General features: G+C 40.0%; 1 protein-coding gene across 1 annotated transcript; it reads left to right on the forward strand.

Annotated features, from left to right (window-relative positions):
• Positions 1-575: 575 nt before the first annotated feature.
• On the forward strand, positions 576-27,285 carry LOC140233867 (uncharacterized). The gene is made up of 19 exons (XM_072313956.1): positions 576-706; positions 1,011-1,074; positions 2,159-2,211; positions 2,821-2,913; positions 3,365-3,463; positions 4,401-4,502; positions 5,071-5,182; positions 5,711-5,773; positions 6,240-6,287; positions 9,543-9,860; positions 11,080-11,184; positions 11,932-12,008; positions 12,967-13,102; positions 13,544-14,343; positions 14,764-16,593; positions 17,980-18,216; positions 19,067-19,235; positions 23,472-23,653; positions 24,414-27,285. Exons 1-19 carry the CDS (start codon positions 620-622, stop codon positions 24,588-24,590), a joined length of 4,752 nt encoding a protein of 1,583 aa, XP_072170057.1. The 5' UTR covers positions 576-619; the 3' UTR covers positions 24,591-27,285.
• Positions 27,286-27,697: the final 412 nt, after the last annotated feature.

Below are 27,697 nucleotides of genomic sequence, written 5' to 3' on the forward strand. Positions count from 1 at the left end.
TCCGGTCTTTGATTACAACCCTTCACCTACGCAAGCGAAGAGCTCACATAGAATGACAAAATTCCCTGAAGATCGCCTAGGCCTATATTTCTTTTTTCTCTGAATTCTACGGATACCAACAAGACTCACCCGCTCCTCAGTTACCGAAGACGGTCGACGGTAAGCATCGTTGTGGCCGAGAAAAGGCTCTGTAATGCGTGATATCGGAGTACTTCGTTAATGACACTCTTTAGTATCATTAAGTTTTCCATTAACTTTCATACTTAATTACACGCTCAGAATACCGATTTGTAATTAACTCTGTGATTAAGTCCACTGAGAGGTGTACGCGCATTGATACGCGCAAGCGCGTAAGACTTTCCCGCCAAAACGCTTGTTGTCATGGTAGTTGATAAACCCCCTACTTAATTAAGCTCTCAGAATACCGATTCGCTAATTAAGTGCTAATCAGACACTTAATAAGCCCTCAGAATACGGCCCCAGGAAATCACAAACAACCCAGCTTCAAGCAGCTTGTAGTACATTATACAACGCAACAGGCAGGCAGGTGGCAGTCTCCTCCTGAATAAAGTTTGTTTATCACCCCAAGTGCCTCCAGTAACAACGCAACGGCCTCAAGATGATGGAAATGGATGCAACTCAGGCCTTGATCTACTCTGATGAGGAGAGTGAAGCGGAGGATGACACTGAGGGAAATCGCAAAGTGGTGAGTCTTTATTATTTGGCGATGTCCAGGCATACAATCATATTTACAAAGTGCTGCCAACAGTAGCCCAGGTTTAATCATGCTTGTAATAATTGTAACAGTTGATACAATCTATAGATCTATGTATTTGTAAGTTGACACCTGTGATGATAAGAATTGTAGCAAGCAGGGAGCAATTCTGTATTTTTATCATACGTTGTAGTTCCACAAAATGTGTAGACAAGTCTTTTAGAATAGGTGTGAGCTCTTTCATTGTATGAATCGATGACAAGAACTCTCCTTGTTGCACCCCTTTCATTTACAGGTGGCCATCTTGAAAGTTCTAGCTCAGAAGAATGTGTCAGAGACCCAGCACAACATCTATGAAGGTACAGAAGTTTTTGTCCACTTGTCAGGTACCCCCATTCCATAGAGATTTTTCTCATCGGATGCAAAGTTTGATGCTTCTGGCCACCCATGGAAGTGTATCGGATCGCAGTCTGATGAATCAAACTTGTGTTGGTTGACTATCAGGTCATTGTCAGACATATCGTGCATGATAGCTCATCAGACGATCGTGCCTCATGGGGTCATTACCCGACATGTCTGACACTGACTTGATAGTCAGCTATCATAATTCGGATAATTTGTCAGACTGCTATCCAATACATTTTGGTTGGTGACGAGAAGCAAATATCTTGCTTCCGACTAGTGACCGATGGGAAAAAAAATCTCTGTGGAATGGAGGTATCAGTGACATATTCTCTTGAACCTGTGATGCAATTTTTTAGCACCATACCTATATCTTGCTAACTGTTAAGTGTAAGTTACTTCTTTACCCTCTGCAAAATCTGTTGTATGCTTCAGTCTTGAAATGTAGCAGAATCATTCTGTTTCATTTTGTCAATCTATGAGTCCATCTGGGGGACATCTCATTCAAATTTATGTCAGCAAGAATTATCAAATTTTTATTGTCACAATCATGGTGATTTTTCTTGGTTTGGTCTAATGTTATACTCCTAGTGATATGAATGAATATCATCTTTGCTCATTCAGCATTTTAAAAACAGCAGTAATGATAATAGTACATGTAGCAATAGTAATACACCTAGCACATATTCTGTAACAAGTTCAAATGTGCTATGCAATGGAATTATGAACTAAACAAGTGGGTTTTAGGGTGTTCTTGAAGACTGAGGGATTGCTGGTTGCAGAGAATTTGGGATATAGTTGATTCCATAGTTTGGGAGCAGCAGATGAAAATGCTTTTATGACCAAGTGTGAGCCCAATGTCGATTGTTTGTGTGTGTGTGTGTTTACTTTGATGCAGAAACACTTCTTTGTGTTAAGCTTTGAAAACAATCGAGTATCTCAGTCATTTGTATACTATATTCAATTTGATTATGTACTCTATCAATTTATTTTCTTTTTATTTTGACACTTATTTATTTCTCTCTTTATCTATTTCACCAGGCAGCAACTTTATTGGTCGCCACGACAGTAATTCCATCCACATGCCATACAAAGTAAGTACTCAGTATTTTATCTTTAGCTCAGATATCTCCTTCCAGTGTGTTAAAGATCCGAAAATAGGACTTCACCGCAATCATATGTGGATATAATGAATGCAAAAACAGAAGAACGTATCAGGGAAGTTTGTGGAAAATTGGATAATCTATTCAGAAGTTATGAATTTTCAAAGTTTTGATTAAATCCACTTGTCATCTCTAGATAAGAAGGCTGCAGCAATCTGTGATGTCACAGGAGGGAAACAAAGTTTTATTTAGAGAGAATTCCACAATTTTAACTTTTTCTGGAAAGTCCCTAGATTTGTTACTGATGTATGATAAGGGTAATAAAGTGTCTCTTTCTGTTAGACTGCTTAAAGAAATCACTCCTGCACTGTGGTCTCTGGCAATATTCATCCATGGGGGCATATATTTAATAAATACAGATATCCAGACATTCACAAGATATATTTATTTCATGAATCTCTCACATTTGCAGGCCCTATCCAAACAACAACCATATATTGAGGTCTCTGGTGATATACTGTAGTATCATATTTTTGGGGCATCATATTGCAAGCATAAAATACAATTTTTGTGAGACATATGAATCTCTCACCCTTGCAGGCTCTATCCAAACAACATGCCTGTATTGAGGTCTCTGGTGACACCCATCTCATCTATGACATGGAGAGCAGGAACAGGACGAGGAGAGGAAAGGCAAGTAGCATCTCCTCATGCCAAGCTCTCGGCTGTTGTTGCCTGTAGCAACGTTCATGTGACGGTGTGTTTGGGAGCTGATTTTTAGGGCTGTGAACAAGGGCTACATCAAGTGTTTTTCCCACAGAAGATATAAGTCCTTTCAATTTTCTTCAAGTCTGATATACATTAAATTCATGAGTGCCCCAACTTTTCGTATAAAATTGCTTACTTTTAGACAGTGAAGAATTATTTTATTTTTGTTACTTTTGTTTTTTTTTACTTTTTGTTTTCCTTTTGTTATATTTACTGGTGACATATTCAGGTATTTGAAATTGCTGGATTTATGATGAATTTTGCTGTATAGTTTACACATATATGCAACACCTTTTATAAAGAATGGGGAGATAGAGAGAGTTGAAAAAAAAAAAAAGGCATGTTTATGACATGATTTACTTGCTGATTTTATCAGATGTTCCTGAAACCCAATGTTCGATACGAGCTACGGTATACTGACACCCTAACGTTTGGTGATGTCAAATGCGAGTATGCTCCATCCGCTGAAGAAGAGGTGAGTGGAAACAACAAACATGTGATACTTCATTCTCTCTTGTACTTAAGGAAGTGTTATCATGACAAGTTTAAAGAGTGAAGTATAATCTTACTCAACATTGACTCAAGAAATTTGGAAATATTGTAGTTTTTTCATCCCACCCACTTAGTAACTGTCTCCAAGTTTGTGCGGTTTAGACTCATGCTTCTATCGTCATGTAACTTTCATTGTGCCTAGTTGATAATGCATCTCAGAAATATTAGAGAAAAAAAAAAATGCCAGAGATTTCAATGCAGAAAACTAAAGGTTTGAAAGGGAGTAGCCTTGTAGTTTGTTTATTTGTAATGTTTGTTTGTTTGTGATGAAGTTGACCTTCATTGATGTTATAGTTTGTTAACGATTACAGCAAGGAGTTAGTGAAGCCAAATTCATGTTACTAGTTAGCTCCATTATGGAAAAGTCTGTGCCTTGAATATGCATGTAGGTTATGAAAAGGAAAACAGCACAAACATTTTTTTTTTTTCTCAGAAATTGATATGTGAAAATGTTTTAAGAGAGAGAACCTATGTGCATATGAACCAGAGGAAAGGCACCTGATATTTTTACCTTATAAAAACATTGTTGCCCTAATGACAACACAATTGATAAATTTAATTAGTATGCCAGTTGGCATACCAGAGAGCCAGGTGGTTAATGTGTTGTGCAGCCATGGTGGCAGATGGGGAATTATGTGCAGACATGTACACAATCAAACAAAGTTACTGTATGACCAGTATCAAAAGTTGGAAAAAAAACAAGACAAAACAAACCCTGTCAAACTGCTGAAATGATGTTGGCTCTCCAGAAAGTAGTCTGGAGCTTGGGTTAGTGCTCGTCAGTGCTGCTTGTCATAGGTAATGCCAAGTTCATCTTGTGCAACACATTCATGGTGCAGTGTTCGTTTGGTGTCTTGCAGCCTGTTGTCGAAGATTCCGGATCGGACACGGATTCAGACTTGATGCTACAGCCTCCGGACCCAGAGAACCCGGCTGTTGGCGATGGAAAGTCCAGCCAAGAAGTGAGTGGCCACTTTGATTGATTGATATGGCCACATCTTGTATGCTATGTGATAGTGTCTACCTCCAACAGCATTCCCATGTGGCATTATAAATTTCATTGTGTATTTATGTTATTGCTTTATTGTCTGTATAATGCCTCATGATGGATGGACGGAGATAGATACATTCAAGCAAACAAAAGTGTTACCATCATTTACTATGTCTATGCCATGCATAATAAAAGACAGGCCTGGCATATGTTTTGTTTTGTTTTATTTTCACTATTTTTTTGTTTTGTTTTGATCCCCATGTTCACAAAGCATGTGTAACAATTGAAACAATGCTGAGCTGTCATAGTCTTTAATATTATATTGATATTTACCTTAATGGTCAATTCATGGTACTTGTTCATTTCAATCCTCTCCCATCACTATTCCTTACATTGATTTACATTTTCTACTTTTTATTTCACATTGTTTTGTTAACCTGCGGTCATTCCATCCCCTCCCCCATCCCTTCTGCTCCCATGTTTCATGCCAGGATGAAAATGAGAATGATTCGAGCTTCAATCTAAATGATATGTTGCAGCCGACCCAGGCTTGCGTCGAGTCCCCCAAGCTCCAGTTTAAGACTCCCAAGCGGCTAAACATTGGGAAGGTGTTTGCAGCAGAGTCAGACGACGACTCGCCCCAAAAGACTTGTGAGTTGAAGATATTTTGCCTGTCGCGTATCAACCAAAACTGCAATAATTTAGGGATGTATTATTCTGCATATATATAAGAAACAAGGGAATATGAATTATTCATGTAGAAGTAAGTGAGGATGTAATGCATTTATTCATTTTGTTTTCTAGATGGAACTTACTTTCTGTTGGGAATACAAAGATGTTCTTTAAGATTTCCAATTTCCTCCATATTAGGATGATGTGTTGCAGCAAATAGAAGGTATCTGTGTGATACTCGGGTTATGCTTCATATTTTTTTCCTTCAATTAGTTAATCCATGATAATGTGGCTATTCTGAAATGTGTGCCAATATCCCAAAGTACAAACCAGAATTTGCTGCTGTGGATGTGTCAATGTATACTTAAAAGTAGCAGGAGAGTTTAGTGCTCTGCTATGCTGGCAAGAACACCGAAATTATATTGCTTTTCATCAACCAGATATTCAAAGCAAAAGGGATGGCTGTGACATTACCACGTGTGATGTGTTATTTTCTGTATGTTTCAGTGATAGTTGATGGTGATGATTCCTTCATCCCTGACACCCAGCAGTCCGCCAGGAAAAAGAGCCGTGAGTGCCAATGATTTTTGTCTTTGCAACTGAAATAGCCAAAGGTTAACAATGATTTTTGTTTTCTGTTTTTCCTAAATTTGTTGTCAAATTATAGCAAAGGGAAGATGAGATGCTGCCATTACTCAATGAATTTGTTGTTGATAAAGGTACCCAAGATCTCCATTCTAGAAAAATGTGTGGCATAGTGCACATTCGTGTAGTGAAATTGGTCAGTACGATAAGTCTTACACCCACAGTTTACCAGTTCTTGTGGAGCAAAATTTGTTTTCTTTGTGATTTTTTTCCCCCATCAAATATAATACCTTTATAATTTTTTTTGTGCCGTACATTCCTAAAATGATGCATTTTTTCCCCCTCATAGGTGTTATGCACTGAGAATTGCTGTCCAGGACTACAATGTAAGCACTGCATGAAAATTAAGCAGTTATGCAGGATTAAATTTGAAAACTTCTCCTCTCTGCAGATATGGATACTGTTGTCCAGGAGTCGGATTCAGACACCGACGTAGAAGGTAAGAATTGGTCCTTGAATATTCTTCTGTCGCTTTTAATCACCAGGAAAAGTGGTCAAGAATCCAAGTCTCTGATTGATTGAATGCTTAAGTAATAAGATAAGGGAGTGGCCAGTACCTCATGACTTTTTTTTTTTTTTTTTTTTTTTTTTTTTTTTTTTTTTTGGGGGGGGGGTTGTTATTATCATTTTTTTTTAACGGTGGCACATATGTTTCTTTAAAAACCAAAATATTGGTCCTACTGGGGTGAGAGACTACCTTTACACACCAAATTATGCAATCTTCCATTGGATTACAAACTTTAAGTAGAAATGAACTATTTAGGTGATCCGAGTATCCTCTCGGATCACCTTCTGTATCTGTACGGATTCTTTGTTCTTCTTCTTCTTCTTTCTTTATTTCTGGACAAAAGTTGTGTATCTACGTACTCAGAAAGTACTCAGAGTATCAACTTCAAACTCATACCATATATGTATCATGTCCCAAAGACGAAAAATTTTATAAAATCATAGTGATCAGTCGACCGTGACGTCACTATGACGTCATTATATGAAAACACATTTTCACTCCTATCTCATTAATGGAATGGAATTTTTCAATGAAATTTACGTCACATATAGTTCAAGTCAAGCGCATTCTACTCATATAATCAAAATTCATATTTTCTCTTAAAACGTGCGCGTACGCGCGCGTTGAAATATTTGTATGCTCAAATCGAGCTCAAAATTTTTTTGCACACGTTTCAGACCAATCGGAGCATTTTTTGAAAAATTGAAAAAATTGGACGGACGCGTACGCGCGCGCACATATATGCACGCACAGCTCTTATGCAATAGAAATTTCCCATTTTTTTACACTTATCGGATGCATGAAATGTCAAGGAATATTTCTACCAAGTTTCAAGTCAATCCGATTCAATATGACGTCACACGGGCCCGTCAAAGTTGAAATTCCGCGCGCGTGTTAATGGCGATATACAGTGCAACAATGCCAAAAAACCGCCAATTTTGAATCCGATTTTACTCGTCAAGATGGACGGTGACCCCCCATTTTTTTTACATATTCTGAAAGCTGATGAGTTGTACATGTCATTTCATGGGTTGGCGATGCTGGAAAAATGATGAAAAGATATCAAATTTCTTAATAAACTAAAAAAAGTAAATTTTCAAAATGACGTCATCGAATTTTAAGTTCGCTCAAGCATATCTCACTTATTCTTTTGTTGATTTTCATCCAAATTTCAATATGTTGTAGCTTATTAAATGGTCTTTCAGTCATATAATAACAACATTTTGATTGGATGACGGCATCACCTCTTAAAAAGGGATTAAAAGTAACATTGTCAAATTTGACCAGTTTACGTGTTATCTCTATGGGAGTGCAGTTTTTCTGGAAATGAAAACTGACATGACTATCTTTATCGAGCACTAGCTCACTTATGCTTCGGTGAATTTCTCCCAGATTTTAGTATGTTGTAGCTGAGACCGTGGGCTATCGTCAATGTGCCCTTTGTTTTTTCATACGGAGTCGGCATCACGTCCAAAAACTTGGTTGAAATTAAAGCTTATCTTCAATGTATTGAAATATGTCTTTGTTTCTGCAACTTTCTTTGCAATAACTCAGGAAAAACATACCCTATCACCACCATATTTTGCACATATTTAGTTCATGTCACGTACATTATTTCACAAAGTAACAACTACTTGATAAGACACCATCTTGGCTATGTAAATTAGGGTCAAAGGTCATAAATGTTTTATCCTGTATCTTACTGAATACATGTCCTATGTTTACCATATTTTGCACACGTAAAGACCGTGTTACCAGGATCATTTCACAAAATAACAACTTTTTGCTCAGATGCCATCTTGTCTGTGCAAAGTGGGGTCAAAGGTCATATGTACTTCTTCCTGTATCTTCGTTATGACGTGTTATCTCTATGGGAGGGAATTTTTCTAGATGTGAAAATTGACATGATTGTCTTTATCGACGACTAGCTCACTTACCCTTCGGTGAATTTCTTCCAGATTTTAGTATGTTGTAGCCAATTTAATACTCTTTAAGTTTTGTTCATCAAAGATTTAATCGGATGATGTCTTCACCTCGTGAAAATGGATATAATGTAACCTTGTCAAATTTAACCAGTTTACGTGTTATCTCTATGGGAGGGAATTTTTCTGGAAACAAAAATTGACATGACGGTCTTTATCGAGCACTAGCTCACTTACTCTTCGGTGAATTTCTTCCAGATTTTAATATGTTGTAGCTGAGACTTTGTGCTATCAGTAATGTGCCTTTTGTTTTTTCATACGATGTCTGGATCATGCTAAAAAACTTGGTTGAAATTAAAGCTTATCTTCGATGTATTGAGATCTTTCTTTCTTTCTGCAGCTTTCTTTGCAATAACTCAAGAAAAACAGCCTCTATCACCCACATATTTTGCACATGTTTAGTTCATGTCACGTACATTATTTCATAAAATAACAACTACTTGATCGGACACCATCTTGGGTATGTAAATTAGGGTCAAAGGTCATAAATGTTTCATCATGTATCTTGGTGAATACTTGTCCTATCTTTCCCATATTTTGCACACGCAAAGACCATGTTACAAGAATCATTTCACAAAATAACTACTTTTTGCTCAGATGCCATCTTTGGTGTGCAAAATGGGGTCAAAGGTCAAATATACTTCATTCTGTATCTTCGTTAGTGCATACGGAATTCGGTACCAAAGATGGCAAGTCTGACTCCCTTTTCTAAATGAGACTCCAAACATCACATGGCCAATGTCCCCTCAACACAGATGAAACCTGTATGATCATGCCTATTGGGATCAGGACTCAAATCATTGATTTCCCAATAGATCGGATCACCTAATTTGTCAGTGTTGACAAATTCCGAGTCTAGTTTCTTTTGTTGTTGTTGTTGCAGTATCCCTATGATATAATAAACTTTACTCATCTATATAAATCAGAACATACAGGGAGAGTCATATGAAATCATGTCACGTTGTGTACTTGCACATTAGATCATGAACAAGGCCGGGAAATTCTTAGCTATACTCCGGCTATTCTATAGGAATGTGATCTAAAACTTACAGAGAAGATCCATATAACAGCAGATGATGTCTTGTTCTGTACTTGCACATTAAATCATAACCAAAGTTTGGAACTTTCAAGCTATACTCAAGCTCTTCCGTAGGAATGTGATCATACTGCAAAGAAAGCACTAAATGGTTGGTATCTCCTGCAGACACGGCACCCTTTGATGTGAGTGCCATGGCTGCTGCACCGACGCAAGCCGTAGAAAACATGGAGACCCAAGCCGTAGAAAACATGGAGACCCAAGCCGTAGAGAACCTGGAGACACAGGCGGTGGAGAACATGGAGACGCAGACCGTCGACGACGGGCCGACGACTGCTAAGGGAAGGAGAGCAAATGTCGCCATTGAGGATGAGCCCACACAGGCCGTCGGTGACGTGGACATCGAAAATGCAGCGACGTTGGCCGTGGGACAAGATGAAATGCCCACGCAGGCTTATGCGCCAGACAGCGATTCCTCGGACACAGGTATGCAACAGGGTTAGCCTTATTACAGATATGTTCAGATTTGAATCCCCATGACCCCGGTGAAAAAACAAAGAAGAGATGATAATGTGAAGGAAAATTCTAATGCTATAATGTTGGTCCCCTTTTCATATGCTGCGCTGATTCCTGGTTGATTCAGTTCATAGAAAGTCACCTGAAATAAACTAAAAGTTCAAAATACTTTTTTTCTTGTGTGTGATATAATTTTCGCAATGAAAGACAAGATTTGTGTGGAAGGTCTAAAAGGCAGATTTCCATTTTAACTCTAAATGTGCCACATTCGCACCTCTGACTCGGGCGACGGCATGCCAAATTCGCATATTCCACTCAAACGCACAAACCCGCCCAAACCGATCGATAAATCGCCAAATGCCACAGTACAATGGAAGCGTTTTTCGCGATTCCGTTCCTCTCGTCTGTAGCTTACATTTTATGTGACGATTGACTAACAGGCTGTGTTTCATACTGAATCTGCGTGCAAATTCTAGGTTTCTGTCACTGCTTTGTGTGCAAAAGTCATACATTTACGGTAATGTTGTTACTGGGCATTTGAAAGAAAAGCAATTATAGATTTGTCATAGAATTTACATCAATGCAAAGCTTAGCATTTTCTCTGCAAATTTTCTCACTTCCTCTACTATTTAACATAAGTCTATAAAAGTTATACAGATTTGAAAAACAGAATGTTTTCTCAACGCATGGCTACGTTGGTGTCTCAGAATAATGTGGCACACGGGGGGTTTCCACCATGGCACATAAAGAGTTAAGCAAGGTTGAATAATACAGGGTTGTTAATGTGTTCGTACCAGTATGATAATTACAGTGATGATGATGGAGATGATGATAAAGATGATCCTGATTGTGATATTTGGAAGTGATAAGTAAGTGCAATTTTTACAGTGCAGATGGAGACCTGTGATAATGATACTTGTGACAGTGGTTGCGATATTTGCTAGTAATGATAACTTTCAGAGCACAATAACATAGTGGGATATATTCTAAAGTGCATCATAGAAAATACTTTTGCAAAATCACAGGAGATCTGCTACAATGATATAAATACCTTGTAGCATTCATTGCAGTACAGTTGTATCCTAGCCATAAAAGATTTGTAGAATAATGTTAACATATCTGCGTAAAATGTTTGCAGTTAAAGATGAGCTAGTGGGATCTCTCTTTGCTTTCTTCTCGCTGTGACTAGATCTAGAAGGTGTCAGACAGAGTCTGCTTGATGCTCCAACTCAGGCTTTTGGGCCGATGGATTCTGATGAGGAGGATGAGGAGGAGAAGGAGAAGGGAGGCAGAGGTATGATGAATGGCAAACATAAGTATCTTATCCACAAACTTTACCCTCTTTGTAATAGATTGATATTAGGTGTAGTTCATTCAGTACTCCAGTGTGATATTTCATAAATAGTGCAGTGGACTCCCGTTATGATGAAGTCCTCGGGACTGGCAGTTTTCTTTCGTTATATTGAAATTTTGATATGACCGAACAAATAAGCAATCATATAACAAACAAAGAGCGGGCAATGTTGTGGCCTGATTTTTTACTTCACTGTAACTGGAGTTTTGTTATAACCTTGTTCATTATAACGGGAGTGCACTGTACCAGATTATATGCATGACAAATGCATGATTAGCCCAGATGGAGTTTTATTTCATTGAGGCCAAAAGCTGGTTATTACTGGGGATACTTCCTGTGCTGTCGATGGAACATTTTGTATTGATTCATAAATTGCATTTTACAGTTTCAGCAGGAATGTAACAAAACTTGTTGAACTGTTGATGACTTGGGGCTGTAACAGATCCCAAACTAATTTTGAAGTTCATGCTTTGAAAATACCTCCTAAAATGAATTTCTTTGCTGTTTTATCTCAAACGTAGACTCCATTAATGGTGAGATCTTATTTTGGGCCATGGTATGCAATTTGTTTGTTTGTTTGTTTGTTTTTTAATTAAAACAGTTTTGATGGTAAGTATTACGTAGGAGTGGAATGTATATTTGAGGAATGTTTTTCAATCTTCCCAAACTTTGACGTCTGGTTTACAGGGAACCTCTCTGGGCCCACCCTTGTCTTGGAGTCATCTGTGGCATCCAGTGATGCAGAAAGCAGCCCAATAAAGCAGGTGTGTGTGTGTGTCTTTGTTTGTTTGTTTCAACAGGAGATGCTACATGTATATTTATTCCTTTAACCGTAAAAGGGCCAGGGGGCAGAATCCACCTCCTTGATGTTTTGCGTTATAAGAAGACCTCGTCACAAAGCTTCTTGACTTTCTTTGTTCAAGTCTCGCACAACTTTTGAGACCCCTCTGGTTTTAGCATAGCCAAAAAAGCCCGGCTTGATTAGGGTTAAATGATGTTAAATTTTAGGCAGGGTGAAACCATAATACTAACTTAGAGGTGTCAAACATTCCATCCATCTTTTTTTTTTTTCCAAGACATGAAGTCTTAGCTTTTGAACTTTTTAGAAGACTGCTATCCCTGTGTAGGATGATTGAATGGCATCAAAGCATTTCACCGTATTGTTATGCATTGCTTCTGTATTAACATCATTTGGAAGTGAAGAAAAATTGGCACAATATCTCTCGTAGTTGTTATAGGAAAGCCTTGTGTGTGTGTGTGTGTAATTTTACTGCAGTAGTGATTTGTAAGTACGTATCATTTTGTAGAAAAAAAAATATATCATCTACACATGTATGATATTGCCAAGAGTACGATGATTACATTTGCTGTCAAAGATAATATGGAAATTAAATTAAAATTCCCAAAAGAAGAAGCATCTTAATACAAAAAACTAATGTATAACCAGAAGATCACCTAAAATTTCAGGGAAATATGACAAAAAGTATTAAAAGAAAATTACCACTTCTTAATTGGCACGATATCATCTCGGCTGATATTATATGCCAATCAGAATAATATTCGGGGTTATATTATCATGTCACCTCTTGCATAGTACTACTCATTTGCTGTTCATCCAACGTATCCCATAATGATAAACAACCTCATGCTGTAAACACTGCCCAAAGTCCCTGACACAGAAGGGGTTTAAGTGATCACACCTTTCCTTCTTACTCCACTCAGCCCAAGATGGAGGCTGGGCGCAATCTGTACGAAGAGCCCACTCAGCCATGTGACGGTGTGGTCTCCGACTCTGACTCCGACACGGACGTCGAGGGAGCCATCGAAAACGCAGAGACTCAGGCAGTGCTGCCAGATGGTCAGTAGCAATTGTGATCTTCAAAAGCAGGAAAAAAAAAAATCACTGTAAAGTTTCCAAACTTATATGCTGGGAAAGTTTCAGGGGGAACCTTGCTTCAGTTGGAAAATTTTGCAGTGGAGAATATCGCTGTATGCATTTGAATGTCAAAAACAAGTGTGTTATGTTTTGTGCGAGCTCAGTAGAGTGCATACATATTGTATTCCATAAAAACATCCCTTCAGTAGCATGTCATTTGTGTAGTGGGAATAGAACTTAGGTTACTTTCACCTGTTTTAGACTAGTCCTAAGTGTGCTGGGGCAGGTGTTTGTGGGAAATGTGTTACAGCAACATCATCTCATTGTTTTCTTTGGTGAGTAAAGGTTTACATTCCATACAATGCATAGGTGTCAATGGGTTGATTGTTACTCTTTTCTATCTATGGTATTTCACGACACTAGGTGCTGGCCTAGATGACATGGCTACTGTTCCCATACCAGCAGATGATGACAACTCAACAGACAATGAAAATGGTGACAGCACCGTGGAGAGAGATTCAACTGCCCTGGAAGGTACTGTGAAAGTAGATGAAGGTTTGGAAAATATGGCAACTGTCCCCATATCAAAAGATAGTGAAGATGAATATGATGATGACACTGATGTGGAAGGAGAAGGCGGAGGAAAAGGAGGAGGAGGAATGGACAATGTTACAGAAGCAGCGACTGTTGCCATTGATGACATGATGGACACAGCAACTGATGATGATGATGAAGTTGCAAACAAACAGAGTGAAGAGTCCGTTTCAGGGGACGAACCATTCAAGCGTTATGCACAGCCTGAGCAAGACCCTGCTACTGCTGCAGTAGAGGAAAAAGACGCCCTTGAGGCAACCCAGCAGTATGGAGCATTGGGCGTGGCAGACTCCAAGGATGAGGATAAGGAGGATGCGGTCCATCGCCATGGCGATGATACCACCGTTGATGCCACGCAGCCATATGGCGACCAGAACGAACCGGCATCACCTAAACCTCAAGCTGCTGCAGCCTCTGAGTCTGATGAGATTGAAGCAACTCAGGTCTATGGCGCAGATGAGGTGGAGGAGGAGGAGGAGGAGGAGAAAAAGAAGGATGTGCAGAAACCAAAGGACAATGAGGTGTTAGATCCCACTCTGCCATATGGAGCCGAAGATGATGTTGCCATGGAAACGGAGGAAAGCGAAGTTGAGTCAACACAAGCATACGGCATACAAGGCGGCGACACAGTTAGTATTGAGCATGTTTATTGTTCTTCTGGTCAAATTTTAAGCTGTATACTTTCAGAGTCCGACCAAGCAATATGTTCACCAGTATTCAGGATATTCAATTTCAATCAAATTAATCTTTGGATTTAGACATCAAGCATGAAACAGTAAATGATTCCAAACCTCCAGAGCCTTGTTTTATCCGTAGATTTGACATCTTTTTGAATACTTGTCAAAACCAATCCTTTCTTATCTGGACATATATTTTTTTTTTTTTTAGTGATGCCTTTGGATATATGAATTCTCATCTGTTGGTGGATGTACTGCTGTTTTTATACAGATTTGATCAAAAAAGGTTGATTGCACAGATGAAGCTGCACTTATTTTGATTCCCCTACAATTAGAAATTACCTTTCAGATCTTTTTCCAAACTTAACACAGCAAGTGGCAGACAGCCAAGAAGGTGACACCGATGCTGCTCCATCGTCAAGATTTCTGGTGTTTGAGACCCAGTCTCCGACGAGGTCCTGTCTGAAGCAAAAGCAAAAGGCGGAGAAAGAGCCACTGAAAGGAAGGAGAGTGACATTTGAACCCTCGAGTGAAGACTCCTCTGAAGAAGATGAGATAGACTTGAGGAGGACGAGAGGTAGGACACCCCGATCTCGGTCCGATCAAACCAGCAAGATGAAAGCTAAACCTGCACCAAGTGCGGCAACGCAAACACGCAAAACTGCGACTGTTCTGAATTCTGGTGCAGAGACGAGGAGACGTTCCCGATCAAGGACAAACGATAGCGAAGAGGCTGCCGATGCTGATGGAGGGAGGACCAAGCGAGCAACCGGAAGAAATTCTAAACAGCCACAAGCATCGCCTCAGGTGACTGAGAGTGGAAGACAAAGGGGGAGGCGGTCGAAACAAAACAAAGCGGAAGAGGAGATAGACGGAGAACTTGGTGTGACTGTGCCTGATGCTGCGCCCACTCGGAAGAAATCCTTTGACGAGGAGAATCCGCGGCCAACATCGCGCCGAGGTTCCAAGGTAAAAGACAATCAAGGGAGGAAGGCATCTACTGGCAGTGTATCGTTAGCTGAGGGGGAAGTGGGAAGTGAGACGGGGAAAGGCACCCTGGGAACTCTGACCAAGATTGGGCAAAAATTGCAGAGTCTGAGATCGGGCCGGAAAAAGGGAGCAGCAAAAGACGAGGCTGGCATATCGACGGATGCTGCTAAAAGTGCCAGGAAGACCAGAGCTGCAAAGAGTTCTGAGCCAGTCGTTGCTAGGGGTGATGATGAGGAAAGCGATGACACAGCATCCCTGTCCTCCACCTCCTCCAGCATCAAGGACCTGGCTGAGGTGGAGACTGGCAGGAGATCCAGCAGGAGAAGTGGAGCAGGAAAAGGGAGTGGGACAGGGGTGGATCATCAGGATGGCCCTCAGTCAGCAAAGACTACTCGATCGAGGAGAGCTGCCAAGATTGAAGAGGCGGCAGAAGCGAAGGCTAGCCCGCAGGATGAGAAGCGAGGATCCCGCAGAAGTGGTAGAAATGAAAAGGTTGAAACTACGGCTAAGGGAGCGGTATCAACAAGAGGGAAGTCAAAGAGCAAAGGTGATGACGATGAGGAGCTGGCAACAAACAAAGCAAAACAAACAAATATCAGAAAGGGAGGAAGTGCGGCCAACAAACTTAGTGAGGAGACCAGCACCACTGCATCACCAAGTGAGCCTGTGTCAAGGAGTAGGAGGAGCACAAGAGGTACCGCTCAAAGTCAGGAGGATGCCATGGAGAGCCAGGAGGAAAATGTGAGGCCTAGTAGGAGCACTAAGAGGGAATTGGAGCAGCCGAAGGAGACCAAAGATGCCAGGAGGCAACCAACGACGCCAGGAAACAAGCGGAAACTGGAGCAGGAGAAGGTGGCATCGGTGAGTGATGGCCAAAACCAGAGCACATTCGCAGTCCCCAAACCTGTAACAAGAGCTGTCAGACAGAAGAAGCAACAGGGAGATGGTGCTCCTCACCATCAAGAAGCAGCAGCAGCAGATACCAGCTCTGCTGAGACGGGCAAGAGAGGCAGACGCTCGGTTACCGTGGCAACAGCCTCCGATCAGCAGGCGGCGTCTTCGTCAAAGGCGACCGCCGCAGGCAGTGAAAGCACCAAGACAACAAAGAATCCAACAGTGCCTTCTGCGACAGCAAACAATTCCAAAGATCAAAGGCCATCGAGAAGAGGGAAAGAAAAGTTGGAGGATGATGAGCAGAAGACTGAACAAGTGGTAAGTTTGACAATCCTCTGACAAATTCCTCTGGGCTGCACCATTTCCATCCTATGCTGTGCACTATATTTTGCATAGATTTCTATGATTTTAGTCCACATATTAAAACTTAAAGAAAAGGCTAAATGACACCATCTGGTCATACTGTATACACAAAGTCCACAAATGTACTCGATAAATTGTGCATTGTGGACATTTACTTTTGGTGTTTTGATTGCAAGACTGTCTTGATAGATGTTAACTGATCTAATCAATCTTTTTTATGCCTCCGCAACGAAGTGGCCGGAGGCATTATGTTTTCGGGTCGTCCGTCCGTCCCGTTTTGTTTTTGTCGATATCTCAAGAACCGTGTGATGGTTTTACATCAAACTTGGTATGAGGGTATATCCTTGGGGGATAATACTTTGTGTGGATTTTAGGGTCACAGGGTCAAAGGTCAAAGGTCACAGGTTATTTTGTGAAAAAAAAAATTGAAATTTCATGTTTTTCTCCATATCTCGCAAATGGTTCAAGGTATCTTCATGGAACTTAGAATATATGCTTGTACCGATGGGCAGTGATTATCTAGGGAAGTTGGGGGTCATGGGTCAAAGGTCAGGGGGGTCAAAGGTCAAGGTCAATTCCTCAAAATATCACTACTTTCCTTAAAATGCAATATGCCTGAAGGTTTTTTTTTTTAACTTGATGTATGGCATGTATTACCCAATATATATTTTTGGGGAAGTTTCTTGCCAAAAGGTCAAAGGTGAAAAGGTAAAAGGTCAAGTGAAAGTGCTAAATTGCACTTTTTCCTCCATATCTCGAAAGTAACTCAAGGTATCATCATGAAACTTACATATTTATGCATGTTCTACCTAACAGTGATTCTCTGTGGAACTGTGAGGTCAAAGGTCAAAGGCCAGGTTTAGATAATACTATTTTACCATTTGATACTGAAATTATACTTTTTCTCAATACCATGAAAATTACTCAATGCATAAACTTATAAAAGGGTCAAAAGTCAAGTAAAAATCATCAGTTCCCCCAAATACCTGCACTCTGACATTTTAATCATTCATCCAATTAAACCTAGTTCTAGGAAAGTGAACATTCAGCACATTTGTGACAAACCTGTCATTTTAATATTTTGCCAATTGTGTGAAACTTTCATCACACATTGTCAAGACATTGTACTATAGACCTATTAGGAGAACCATGCATTATGGCGGAGGCATACACCAGTCGCCGTAACGACATTTCTAGTTTTTTTCTATTGTAATGTTATATTGTGCACATGATTTCCCTTCAGATATTCTTTACTACTTCGCAAGATGAGAATATTTTCTCACTTTCCTCTCATGCAATGTCCATTGTCTTATTTTCCATCATTGACCTTGCATGCCCCAGGTCAATAGGCGCTCAAAGAGGGCAGCAGAAGACATTCCCACGGCTACATCAGCCAAGAAAGCCAAACAGGCGACCCTTTCACCACACCCTAGTGTTGACCCCTTGTCAAGTCCCGCCCGGACACCAGGTAGCCACTCCTCGCCCCAGACTGCCGCCAGCCCCTCCCTGAGGAGGCGGACCAGTGAGGTCAAACCGAAGGTCATCTTCACAGGCGTGACGGATGCCTCATGGCAGAAGGTAGGAGAATGGGAAGGGTGCCACCAAACCACATGCTGGAATGATAATCATTTGCACAAGCATGTTGATTGTATTAGGTCAAGGGTCAAGGCCAGAGGTAACTGTACTTTGTTAAGATTCAGTTGGTAATTTCCAGTGGCATTTGCGTCTGGTATTAAAGAGAGTGGAAATAAAACAAAAAAACAAAAAAAGTTTAAATGCTTTTTTGTGGCCTTGAATTCCAATAGATAAGTCCAATTAAAATGTTATCTGGTGAAATGGATAGAAATAACTTGGTGCAGAGAGGATTGAAGGTCATTGTTGGTCAGAGGTTAAGATTGTTGAATTTCATCAATGTAAGTAAGGGTATAATTATACAGCACATATTATAGTGACTGCGTGAGATGGGAGGCATCCCAGTTGACTTGCTGTCATCAAGATTTGCTGTAAAAGTTCACAGCCTAGACTGTAATTAGTGGCAAATGTGTATTAGTGGAAATATATAATTCAGCAAAAAACAAGTTTTGGACTACTGTAGATATGTTAATTCTTTTATTATTGATGTTCACCTATAGTCTTATGTACCAGTTTGTAAGTTCCAATCAGATTAATCATGGGTAGGTCCTTTTCAGGACCATGCTCGGGTCCAAGAAAGAAAACATGGTGTAAAATGAAACCACCTACATGTACCGCTGAATGTTCCACCACCGTGTAAACCTTTGGAGAATATCATAGTGATCATTATTCATAGGCCTATTTTCGTATCTGCATAGACCTGTTGATGATGGAATCATTTCTATATCATTTGAACTGCATTTATTTCATGACTTCATACCACCACCCACCCCCACCCTGTCATCTTTCTTCCCAGACTGTGACAACCCTGGGCGGGGAGCTGGTGGACTCGGTCCACGGCTGCACCCACCTTGTGACGGACAAGGTCCGGCGGACGGTCAAGTTCCTGTGCTGTGTGGCCCAAGGCTGTCTCATTGTCACTCCAGCCTGGCTGGAGAAGTCCAAGGCGTCCAAGGCTTTCGTTGGTAAGGAAACCGGCTGTCAGAGGAGCCCAGACAAGTTGAATAACATGATGGCTTTTAATCTTAATCATGCCAGGCTTTTTTGGCTTTGTTACATCCAGAGGGGGGTAAATTCCGCCCCTCCCGGAAATCTCCGCCATCAGCGGCGCGATAGCGACAAAATGTGGATTCATAAGAGTACACATGGGTGTTGCTAATTTGGTCTCAAAAGTTGTGTAAGTCCTGAAAAAAAAAAAAAAAATTAAGAGGTCTCATGACGAAGCCTTCTTGGGTTGCAGAATTATTGTGCGAAACGTCCAGGGGCGGATTCTGAACACCTAGGCCCTTTTAGGGCTAATCCTTTGTGGCCAGGGACTTTGGATAGTGTTTACAGTACTATGGAGGTTTGTGGGCCTGTAAGCACTCAAAGCACTCAAAGGGTTAATACATTGTAGGTGTTGGAAACGTTCTGTATGCCCCACTATTCATTTTGTAATGACTACAGGTGAATGTCATGAACGTTGCTGTTCAAACTATCATATCATTCAACGTCTTCATATTATGCCGCCACAGTAATGATATATTTGCATAGAATGCAATATTTTTTGCAAACTCATCCAAGAAACTGAAAACATTTCCCAGTTTAATAGCAAGCCCACACATTTGAAGTATTACGCCGAATATTTCGTGAGATTTTTATTTCCGCGAATTTCGCGAGTCAGCTACTGTTCGCGAAATTAAAAACATGCGAAAATATTGACTCTGATCCTGATATGAATGCGACGTATGTGTACACATTTCTCCGCTCAGTACAGGACTCCACGATCGCGAATTTAACCACTCGCGAAATCGTTGGGAAGTCTTGATTCGCGAAAATTTAGACTCGCGAAATATATGGCGTATACAGTAACATGCCTCAGTCATGCAGCAAGGCCGTAGTGACACAATAGAGGTTAGGGAGTTGGTAATCTCTAGACTGATGTAAATTCTTCTCATTCATCTAGTCGAAGTACAAGATCACAGATTAGTTGAATCAAGTAACTGGAAATAAACTCACTGTTTGCGACGTTTCGCCAATTATCAATTGGCTTCTTCGGGCGAATGAAGCTCCCGATGATGGAATGGCCCTTAAATAGTGCGAGATTGTGCAGAGCGCACTGGACCTTGTCCAGTGACGGCTTGCCGGCCCTTGACAGCTTGGGTCAAGGAAGCCATCTGGGAACGTGTGGAGAGACCTACACTTAACAAGAGAGGAGGTCTCCGCTTCAATTTATCGCACGCGTGGGACCGGGCCGTTCGCAAAATCCCAAGCCGTCTTTCGCGCGCTGGACAAGGTCCAGTGCGCTCTGCACAATCTCGCACTATTTAAGGGCCATTCCATCATCGGGAGCTTCATTCGCCCGAAGAAGCCAATTGATAATTGGCGAAACGTCGCAAACAGTGAGTTTATTTCCAGTTACTTGATTCAACTAATCTGTGATCTTGGTAATCTCTATTTACTGACAATTAGTTTCCATACTATCTGTGCCAATTGGCACAGAAAGCACTCCACAGTACATGTCAATTGGCGGACAAAGCACAATAAGGGGTAAAGCTGAAACGTAATACTCTGCTGGACTAAATATTCATCTTCCACCATTTGGAATTTGCTTGCAATACTTATATCCAAAAGCTCTACCATGAAATTTGCCTGGCTGGCACAATTTGCAGGGATTCATAGTTGTTTTGAGTATTTTGAGATTAAAGAGTGGGAAATTACAAAAATTGGTATACCGACTTTTATTCCGAAAGCCCATTCAGTAATGTGTGTGTTGAACACTGCTTGTGCGATGATGATTGAATTGTGTCCAAGTAGTACAGTGAAACCCCGTTATAACGAGGTCCGTGGGACCGGCGATATTACCTCGTTATAACCGGTACCTCGTTATAACCGTACGCATCAAAAACAAAGAAAAACATAAGCACGACATCATATACCCATCAATGAAACTTAAGAACATCCTTTGCGTTGTTATTACACTATTATCGATCATTATTATTTAGAGAATAAAGGGAAATTATTTGTGAATTAGAAGAAAAAGCTAGGGGTTGAAATGAGTTATTTCTTTATTGTAATTCTTGTTTGTTAAGTTTTTCTATTAGCACCAGCGCAAATAGAGGAACATACAGGCGTTGTTTACCGTAACTTGCGAGGTATTTTTACGCTGTTGGTGCACAGAGGGAATGCGATGATTTCATGAATCATTTCGGCTGTAATCTTGTACAATGTGTGATCGTTGCGCCCGAAGGGATAAAAAATGCGTTCTTTATCTTCTTCCGAAAATGTCTTCGCGTTTTGTTCATCCGTTCTTGAAAAATATGCGACAGAATTGAATGTGGAAGGTTGCAACACCACCTCCCTGGTTGCAATCCTTTTTACGCAAATCTGTACCTGGTAGACCATTCTGAAAGCAAGAAAAATCTTTATTGTGAAATGCAGTGTTAAAATTGTGATAATGAACAAACCTAGATTTATTCAAACTAATAAATGTATTTGATTCTTTTTCTGATTTAGGTTAACATGCGTCATTCAACCATTTTTACGCTACTGTCACCTGGCGAGATCGCGATGATTTCAGAGTAACATGCGTTGTTTACCGTTAACTTGCGAGGTATTTTACGCTCTTGGTGCCCAGCGGGAATTCGATAATTTCATGAATCATTTCGGCTGTAATTTTATGCAATGTATTATCGTTGCGCCTGCAGGGATTAAAATGCGTTCTTTATTTTCTTCCGAAAATCTCCTCGCGTTTTGTACATCCGTTCTTGAACTGTTAAATGCGTTTGTTTCTTTTTCCGAACACCGATTAAGCAGGTTAACATGCGTTATTCATCTATTTTTACGCTACTGTCACCCAGCGAGATCGCGATGATTTCATTAATTATTTCGGCTTTAATCATACACACTCTTATTTAAATTATCATTTGTAAATGATAATGAACAAATCCAGATCTATTCAAATTAATAGATACGTTTGTTTCTTTTTCTGAACACCGAATAAGTATAGGTTAACATGCGTTATTCAAGTATTTTTACGCTACTGTCACCCGGCGAGATCACGATGATTTCATGAATTATTTTGGCTTTAATCACACACACTCATATTTAAATTATCATTTGTTAAATTATAATGAACAAATCCAGATCTACTCGAAGTAATAAATGTGTTTGTTTCTTTTTCTGAACATCGATTAATTACGTTAACATCATGCGTTATTCAACTATTTTTACGCTACTGTCAGCCGGCGGCCCGGGATCGCGATGATTTCATTAATTATTTCGGCTTTAATCATCCACACTCATACTTGCTAACTAGCAAAAGAACTGGAAGTCGGATTTAAATGGAAAGGATATAATGATGAGTTGCACATGCATTCCAATTGTCCACTTTTGGCCACAAGTGTCGCTACATGGAAAGTTTTTGGATGCGTTACCTTTTTTTCTTTTTTTTTCTCGATGCGCTGTGATCTGACCTAACATCACGCACGTGTATCTTGCGAAAAAGAAAGCGAATGATTATGTTGATAATTTAGTAGGAACATCGGAAGGCATTCCTGTGTCTTATCGCAAACGGGAAAAAGACGTGGATTGCGTGAATTCAGTTTTCAATGTTTCGTTTGTCGCGTGTTTGAAAACGGCAATTTAGTCAAGAAATGGAACCTCGTTATATCCGATCAAATTGCTTATGTTTTTCTTTGTCATGATGCACCGAAATTGTCCTCGTTATAACCGGAATCTCGTTATAACCGAACTCGTTATAACCGATTCGTTCTGCCATAGGTTTACACGCAAAGGAAAACGGGACCGACGCGATCACCTCATTATAAGCGGTTCCTCGTTATAACCGAACTCGTTATAACGGGGTTTCACTGTAGTACTGAATGGCATGCAGAACTAGCTGCTTGCAATTTATTCTTGTGTGCAATGGGTAGGCCCTACTGCTATGGTCTGATGTGAATATCAATGTATCAAATGTAAAACATCACTTTAGCAGCCACAATGGGGTGAGCTCTGAGACTGCATACTTCCAGGAAACCTTTTTTGCTTGACACTTTGCTGTTTGGTCATTACCCATGGGTAATCATGTTATCATGGCATTCATTCACACATTTCTCATACATAAGTGTACATATGAAAGCAAAATCACTAGTTGTACAGGCCTCGAAGAACTGGGTTTTCACTTTTATCTCAATGTATGTGTGTCTCTCTCTAATCTGTAGATCCACAACCATTCCTGCTGATTGACAAGGCCTCTGAGAAGCAGCACCGGTTCACCCTCTCAGCCTCCCTCCAGAAAGCTGGCCAGATGAGGCTGCTGAAGGGATACAGGGTCCATGTGACGCAGGGAGTTAAGCCAGAACCACCCCACATGAAGGATATCATCAAATGTGCCGGTGGAGAGGTGAGCTTATATTCAACTGTCAGGAGTTCACTCTGATACTTCTCACTGTGTCTGGAACAGCAAAAATGTCATAAATTCTCTTCTACGTACATTATGATAACAGATTATTTTATGCAGTCCTCTGCAATATACAGTTGGATCCACAGTGCTTTACAATGAAATTTTTTTTTTGGGGGGGGGAAGGGGTGTTTATCTGGGGGGCATTTCATGAAGGAACTTGTCGGATGAAATGTCCGACAAGTCAGTTATATCCGACAAGTTCCGAGAAGTCAGCCAATCAGACTAAAGAATTTCTCAAAACTTGTCGGATATAATCGACTTGTCAGATATTTTATCCGACAAGTTCCTTCATGAAATGCCCCCCAGAAGAATGAATCTTCAGATAGCTTTTACCGTTTGCGAGTGAGGATGCAGTATGAATGATTGCTGGAAGCTGACTCCAGAGGCAAGGACTGGAAAGCATTGTCTTCTATAACTGTAGAAGATGCTCTGGGTACATGGGGAAGGGTACCGTCAGTCTTTATTTGTGTCTTGAATTAAAGCCTCAGTACTTCAGTTTGTGGTGAAAAGTAAAGTTGGGCTGTACAGGCAAAATAAAAGACTGGTCACATGGATAGCTCTTGGCCAAGTATTTGATTAGGAGCCACAGTATCACCATTTGATAAGATGTTCTATTGTGCTTCAAGTGTATGAAGTTGCCAGTGTGAGTAGTGTGACCCGTATCTTGCGCAATCCTCCTGTTCTCTATGCTTTTCTCCAGTACCTGGCCAAAATGCCCACCAAGTCTACCCCAAAGGCTGTGGTCATCTCCTGCGAGGCCGACAAGTCCCTCTGGTCAGCCGCCTCCCGGGCGGGCGTCCCCATCGTCTCCTCCGAGTTCATCCTTACGGGCATCCTCCGGCAAGAAATCCTGCTTGATCAGTTCAAGCTCTCGTAGCGGAGGTGAGGTTGCCTGGCAACCCCTCCAGTGGGCAAGAAAGTGCCAAAAATCATGGATCTTTTACTACATTTTTTGCTCTGTTCTTTCTTATGCTGACCGCTATTTGTGGTTTTTATTTTTATTTTTTTAATTCTGATATACAAACTGAAGAATACATTCTTTGCTCTTGCATGAAAAGTTTTCACATCACTGAGGCTATATGAAGTAGGTAGAAGCGACTTGACATCTTACACAATTTTTGTAGCTAGAATGTTCAGACTTTATGTACCTTGTTTTATTGTGGGTTGTTTTTGTCTTCAAGTGTCGGGCAGAGCATGGCAAGGGGGGGGGGGTGTCATATTCCTGCAACATTTCTCTGTAAGCTCTTACTTGCACAAACACACCTTTCCTGCTCGACCGCAGAGATTTTTTCATGTACGATTACATTGAGTTGCCAGTAGTTTTCTGGAGAGCACTTTTTACGCATGCTATGTACCAGTATAAACATTTTTTTTTACAAATACGCTCACACAAACTTGATTTTAGTAGCACATCCCATGATGAATGTACTGATGTCATTTTTTTTTTTTTTTTTTTCACAAAGCTGCTTTTTTTGTTTTTTACTGTGGAAAGTCAGTATGCTGATATGTATTCTTTTTATTCTAAGAATTGATTTTACAATGAACTGTAAAAGTGGAAATTTTTGCGTGAGTAATTTTATGTGTTTGACCAGGTTAGGTGAATTTCGCATGCCTTAATTCCATGGAATCAAAATATGAGCTAGTATTACATATAGAAGCAAATTTATGTGTACTTTTATTTTTGCACTAGTTGCATGTCATGCAAAATGCACAAAAACTTCCACACTGCAAAAATTTCTGCTTTCACAGTATTTGAGAAGAGCTTGTGCCTGGGTGACAGTGTATTTGATGTCATTCCAGCTCTGCGAAACTGTATGTACTCCCATTGAGAATGAACAGTATGAAAGATTACATCCAATGCACAATTCGCCACTGGGGTGACAAGACCTTGTATCTGCAATTTTGATGAAAATGACTTTTTTTGGATTAATGGTCAAATACTGAGTTAAGTAATGTCCTGTCCATATCCTAACTGTCTTACTCCAAAAATGAAGCCACCATGGCATGTCAAAGTAAAGGCTATCCCATTCGCTAGTGCTTTGGCCGCCATGTTTTTTGGCTCTCCTGAACATTTGACATTTTGTAGATACGAGGTCTTGTCACCCCAGTGACGAATTGCATTTTTTAGTACACATACATGTATTAACAAATGACCAAGACCCAGTGGTTTTGTTTTTCAAAGTTTAAATGTTTTAGTAAACTAGATAGGAAATGTGAAATGAATAAGTGCATATCATTTGACTATTGTCATGACATTTCTGTAGAGCAGATATTGTGGAGTAAAAAAACCCCAACACAATCACACAATAAAACGAACAAAATGTGCCCCTTGAATAGAGACTTGACCCGTTCCATACTGAATTCTGAAATCTCCATAGGCTAAATACACAAGCCACCACCAGGTTCCCGTATTGAATGGGTTAATTGGGATGGGACTCATTTGGTTTGTTGAAACTGCAGTTGTTTTTCAAAATTTGAATATTTTAGTAAACAAATGCAAAATGCAAAGGGATGCAAAATAAATGAATGTGCATAGGTACTATGTGTATCATTTGAATGCTGTCACAAATGCCAGTGGAAGTTCAACGTCAGATTTGTGTAGAGCAAATGTTCCTGAATTTAAAAAAAACACAAAAAACAAAAAACAGTACACAATAAAACTAACAAATATGCACCTTGAATTGAGACTAAATTGGGATTGGACTTGCTGGGTTGCTCTAAATTGAGGCGTGCCTACAGTGTTGCCTGCATGGAAACGGAAATCTTGTCAAGTGTGTATGAACCTCCCAGTTGCAAATGCTTGCAACTCTTTGTTGGATTTGATCTCACTGCTTACATAGGTGATCAGAGTACAGCAAGTCAAATGCTGGATAAAAGTCATTGCTACTCAAACTGATTGACAAATTGCCCTTTGTGAACGTAAAAGAACACTGATTTCCTCGGTATTCAGTATTGTGAGTAGTAGCCATGATAAAAATCATGGGCCAGCATACTCCAACCAGAGTATGTATACCCATGATTTTTGGGATCATGGCTACCATCATGGCTGAATAAACAGTGTTTATTCATGTTAATGAATGACAATATGTTGATCAGTTGCAATAAAAAACAATCTGATGCAAGAATCATTAATTTATTTGAATTACTCAGAGTTGTTAATAAGCAAGTGAGAAAAGAAAGCCTTCTTCAAATTGCCTTTTAATTTGTTTGTATTCCTAAAGTGTCCAGTTCATTGCCTTTATTCCAAGACAAGACATGTAACATATTTGAAAGTCAAGATATATGCAACAGCAATTTATCAGAGGCTGTCTGTATGTCTGTCACATAAAGTAACTTTGTAATCCTTGAAGGCTATTTGTGTCCTTTGACAAGTCTTTCACACAGCCCCTAGGGTTCATTCTAGAAGGCTTGTGACAGTAAGTTGCCAAAGTTACAATCACGTTCCATTTAACTTTTAAAAATCCAGTGGATTCCTATTATAACAAAGTCCTCGGGACCAGTAGTTTGCTTTCGCTGTATCGAAATGTCGTTATAACTGAACAAATAAACAATAAAAAGCATTGAGCGGATAATGTCACAGCCTGAATTTTTACTTTGTATCTGGAATTGTGTTTATAACCTTGTTCATATACAGTTCACCTGCATGTATGTATGTAGTTATTGGCAATTTCTGTTACTGGGATTCTCACTAAGTGCAGCATAAATTTTAGGAATAGATCTGCAGTAATTTTTCATTTTAAAGCCAGAACCACAGCTGGCTAATTTGTGAAATAGGGAGAATGCTATTGTTGTTCTTTCATTGATGCCTCAAAATGATGACTACCTGGTAAATCAGTCCACACAAGGAGTAACAGAGCTCTCATTTTTCCTGACATAGCAATTATTTCTCAATATATCCCAGATTGAAGGCTGTCAGTTTGCCCTTGAAGTAGATAGAAGAAGAAAAAGAAAAAGAACAAAAAAAAAAACAACAACAAACAAACA

Source organism: Diadema setosum, chromosome 10, assembly GCF_964275005.1.
Source record: "Diadema setosum chromosome 10, eeDiaSeto1, whole genome shotgun sequence".
Lineage (NCBI taxonomy): Eukaryota > Metazoa > Echinodermata > Echinoidea > Diadematoida > Diadematidae > Diadema > Diadema setosum.

What these genes read in the sequence shown, in the direction of transcription:
- LOC140233867 (XM_072313956.1), top strand. Translation starts at nt 620, where the DNA reads ATGATGGAAATGGATGCAACTCAGGCCTTGATCTACTCTGATGAGGAG. An exon ending in CCAGCACAACATCTATGAAG is followed by an intron (nt 1,075 to 2,158) that starts GTACAGAAGTTT and finishes CTATTTCACCAG; the next exon opens with GCAGCAACTTTATTGGTCGC. An exon ending in CCATCCACATGCCATACAAA is followed by an intron (nt 2,212 to 2,820) that starts GTAAGTACTCAG and finishes TCACCCTTGCAG; the next exon opens with GCTCTATCCAAACAACATGC.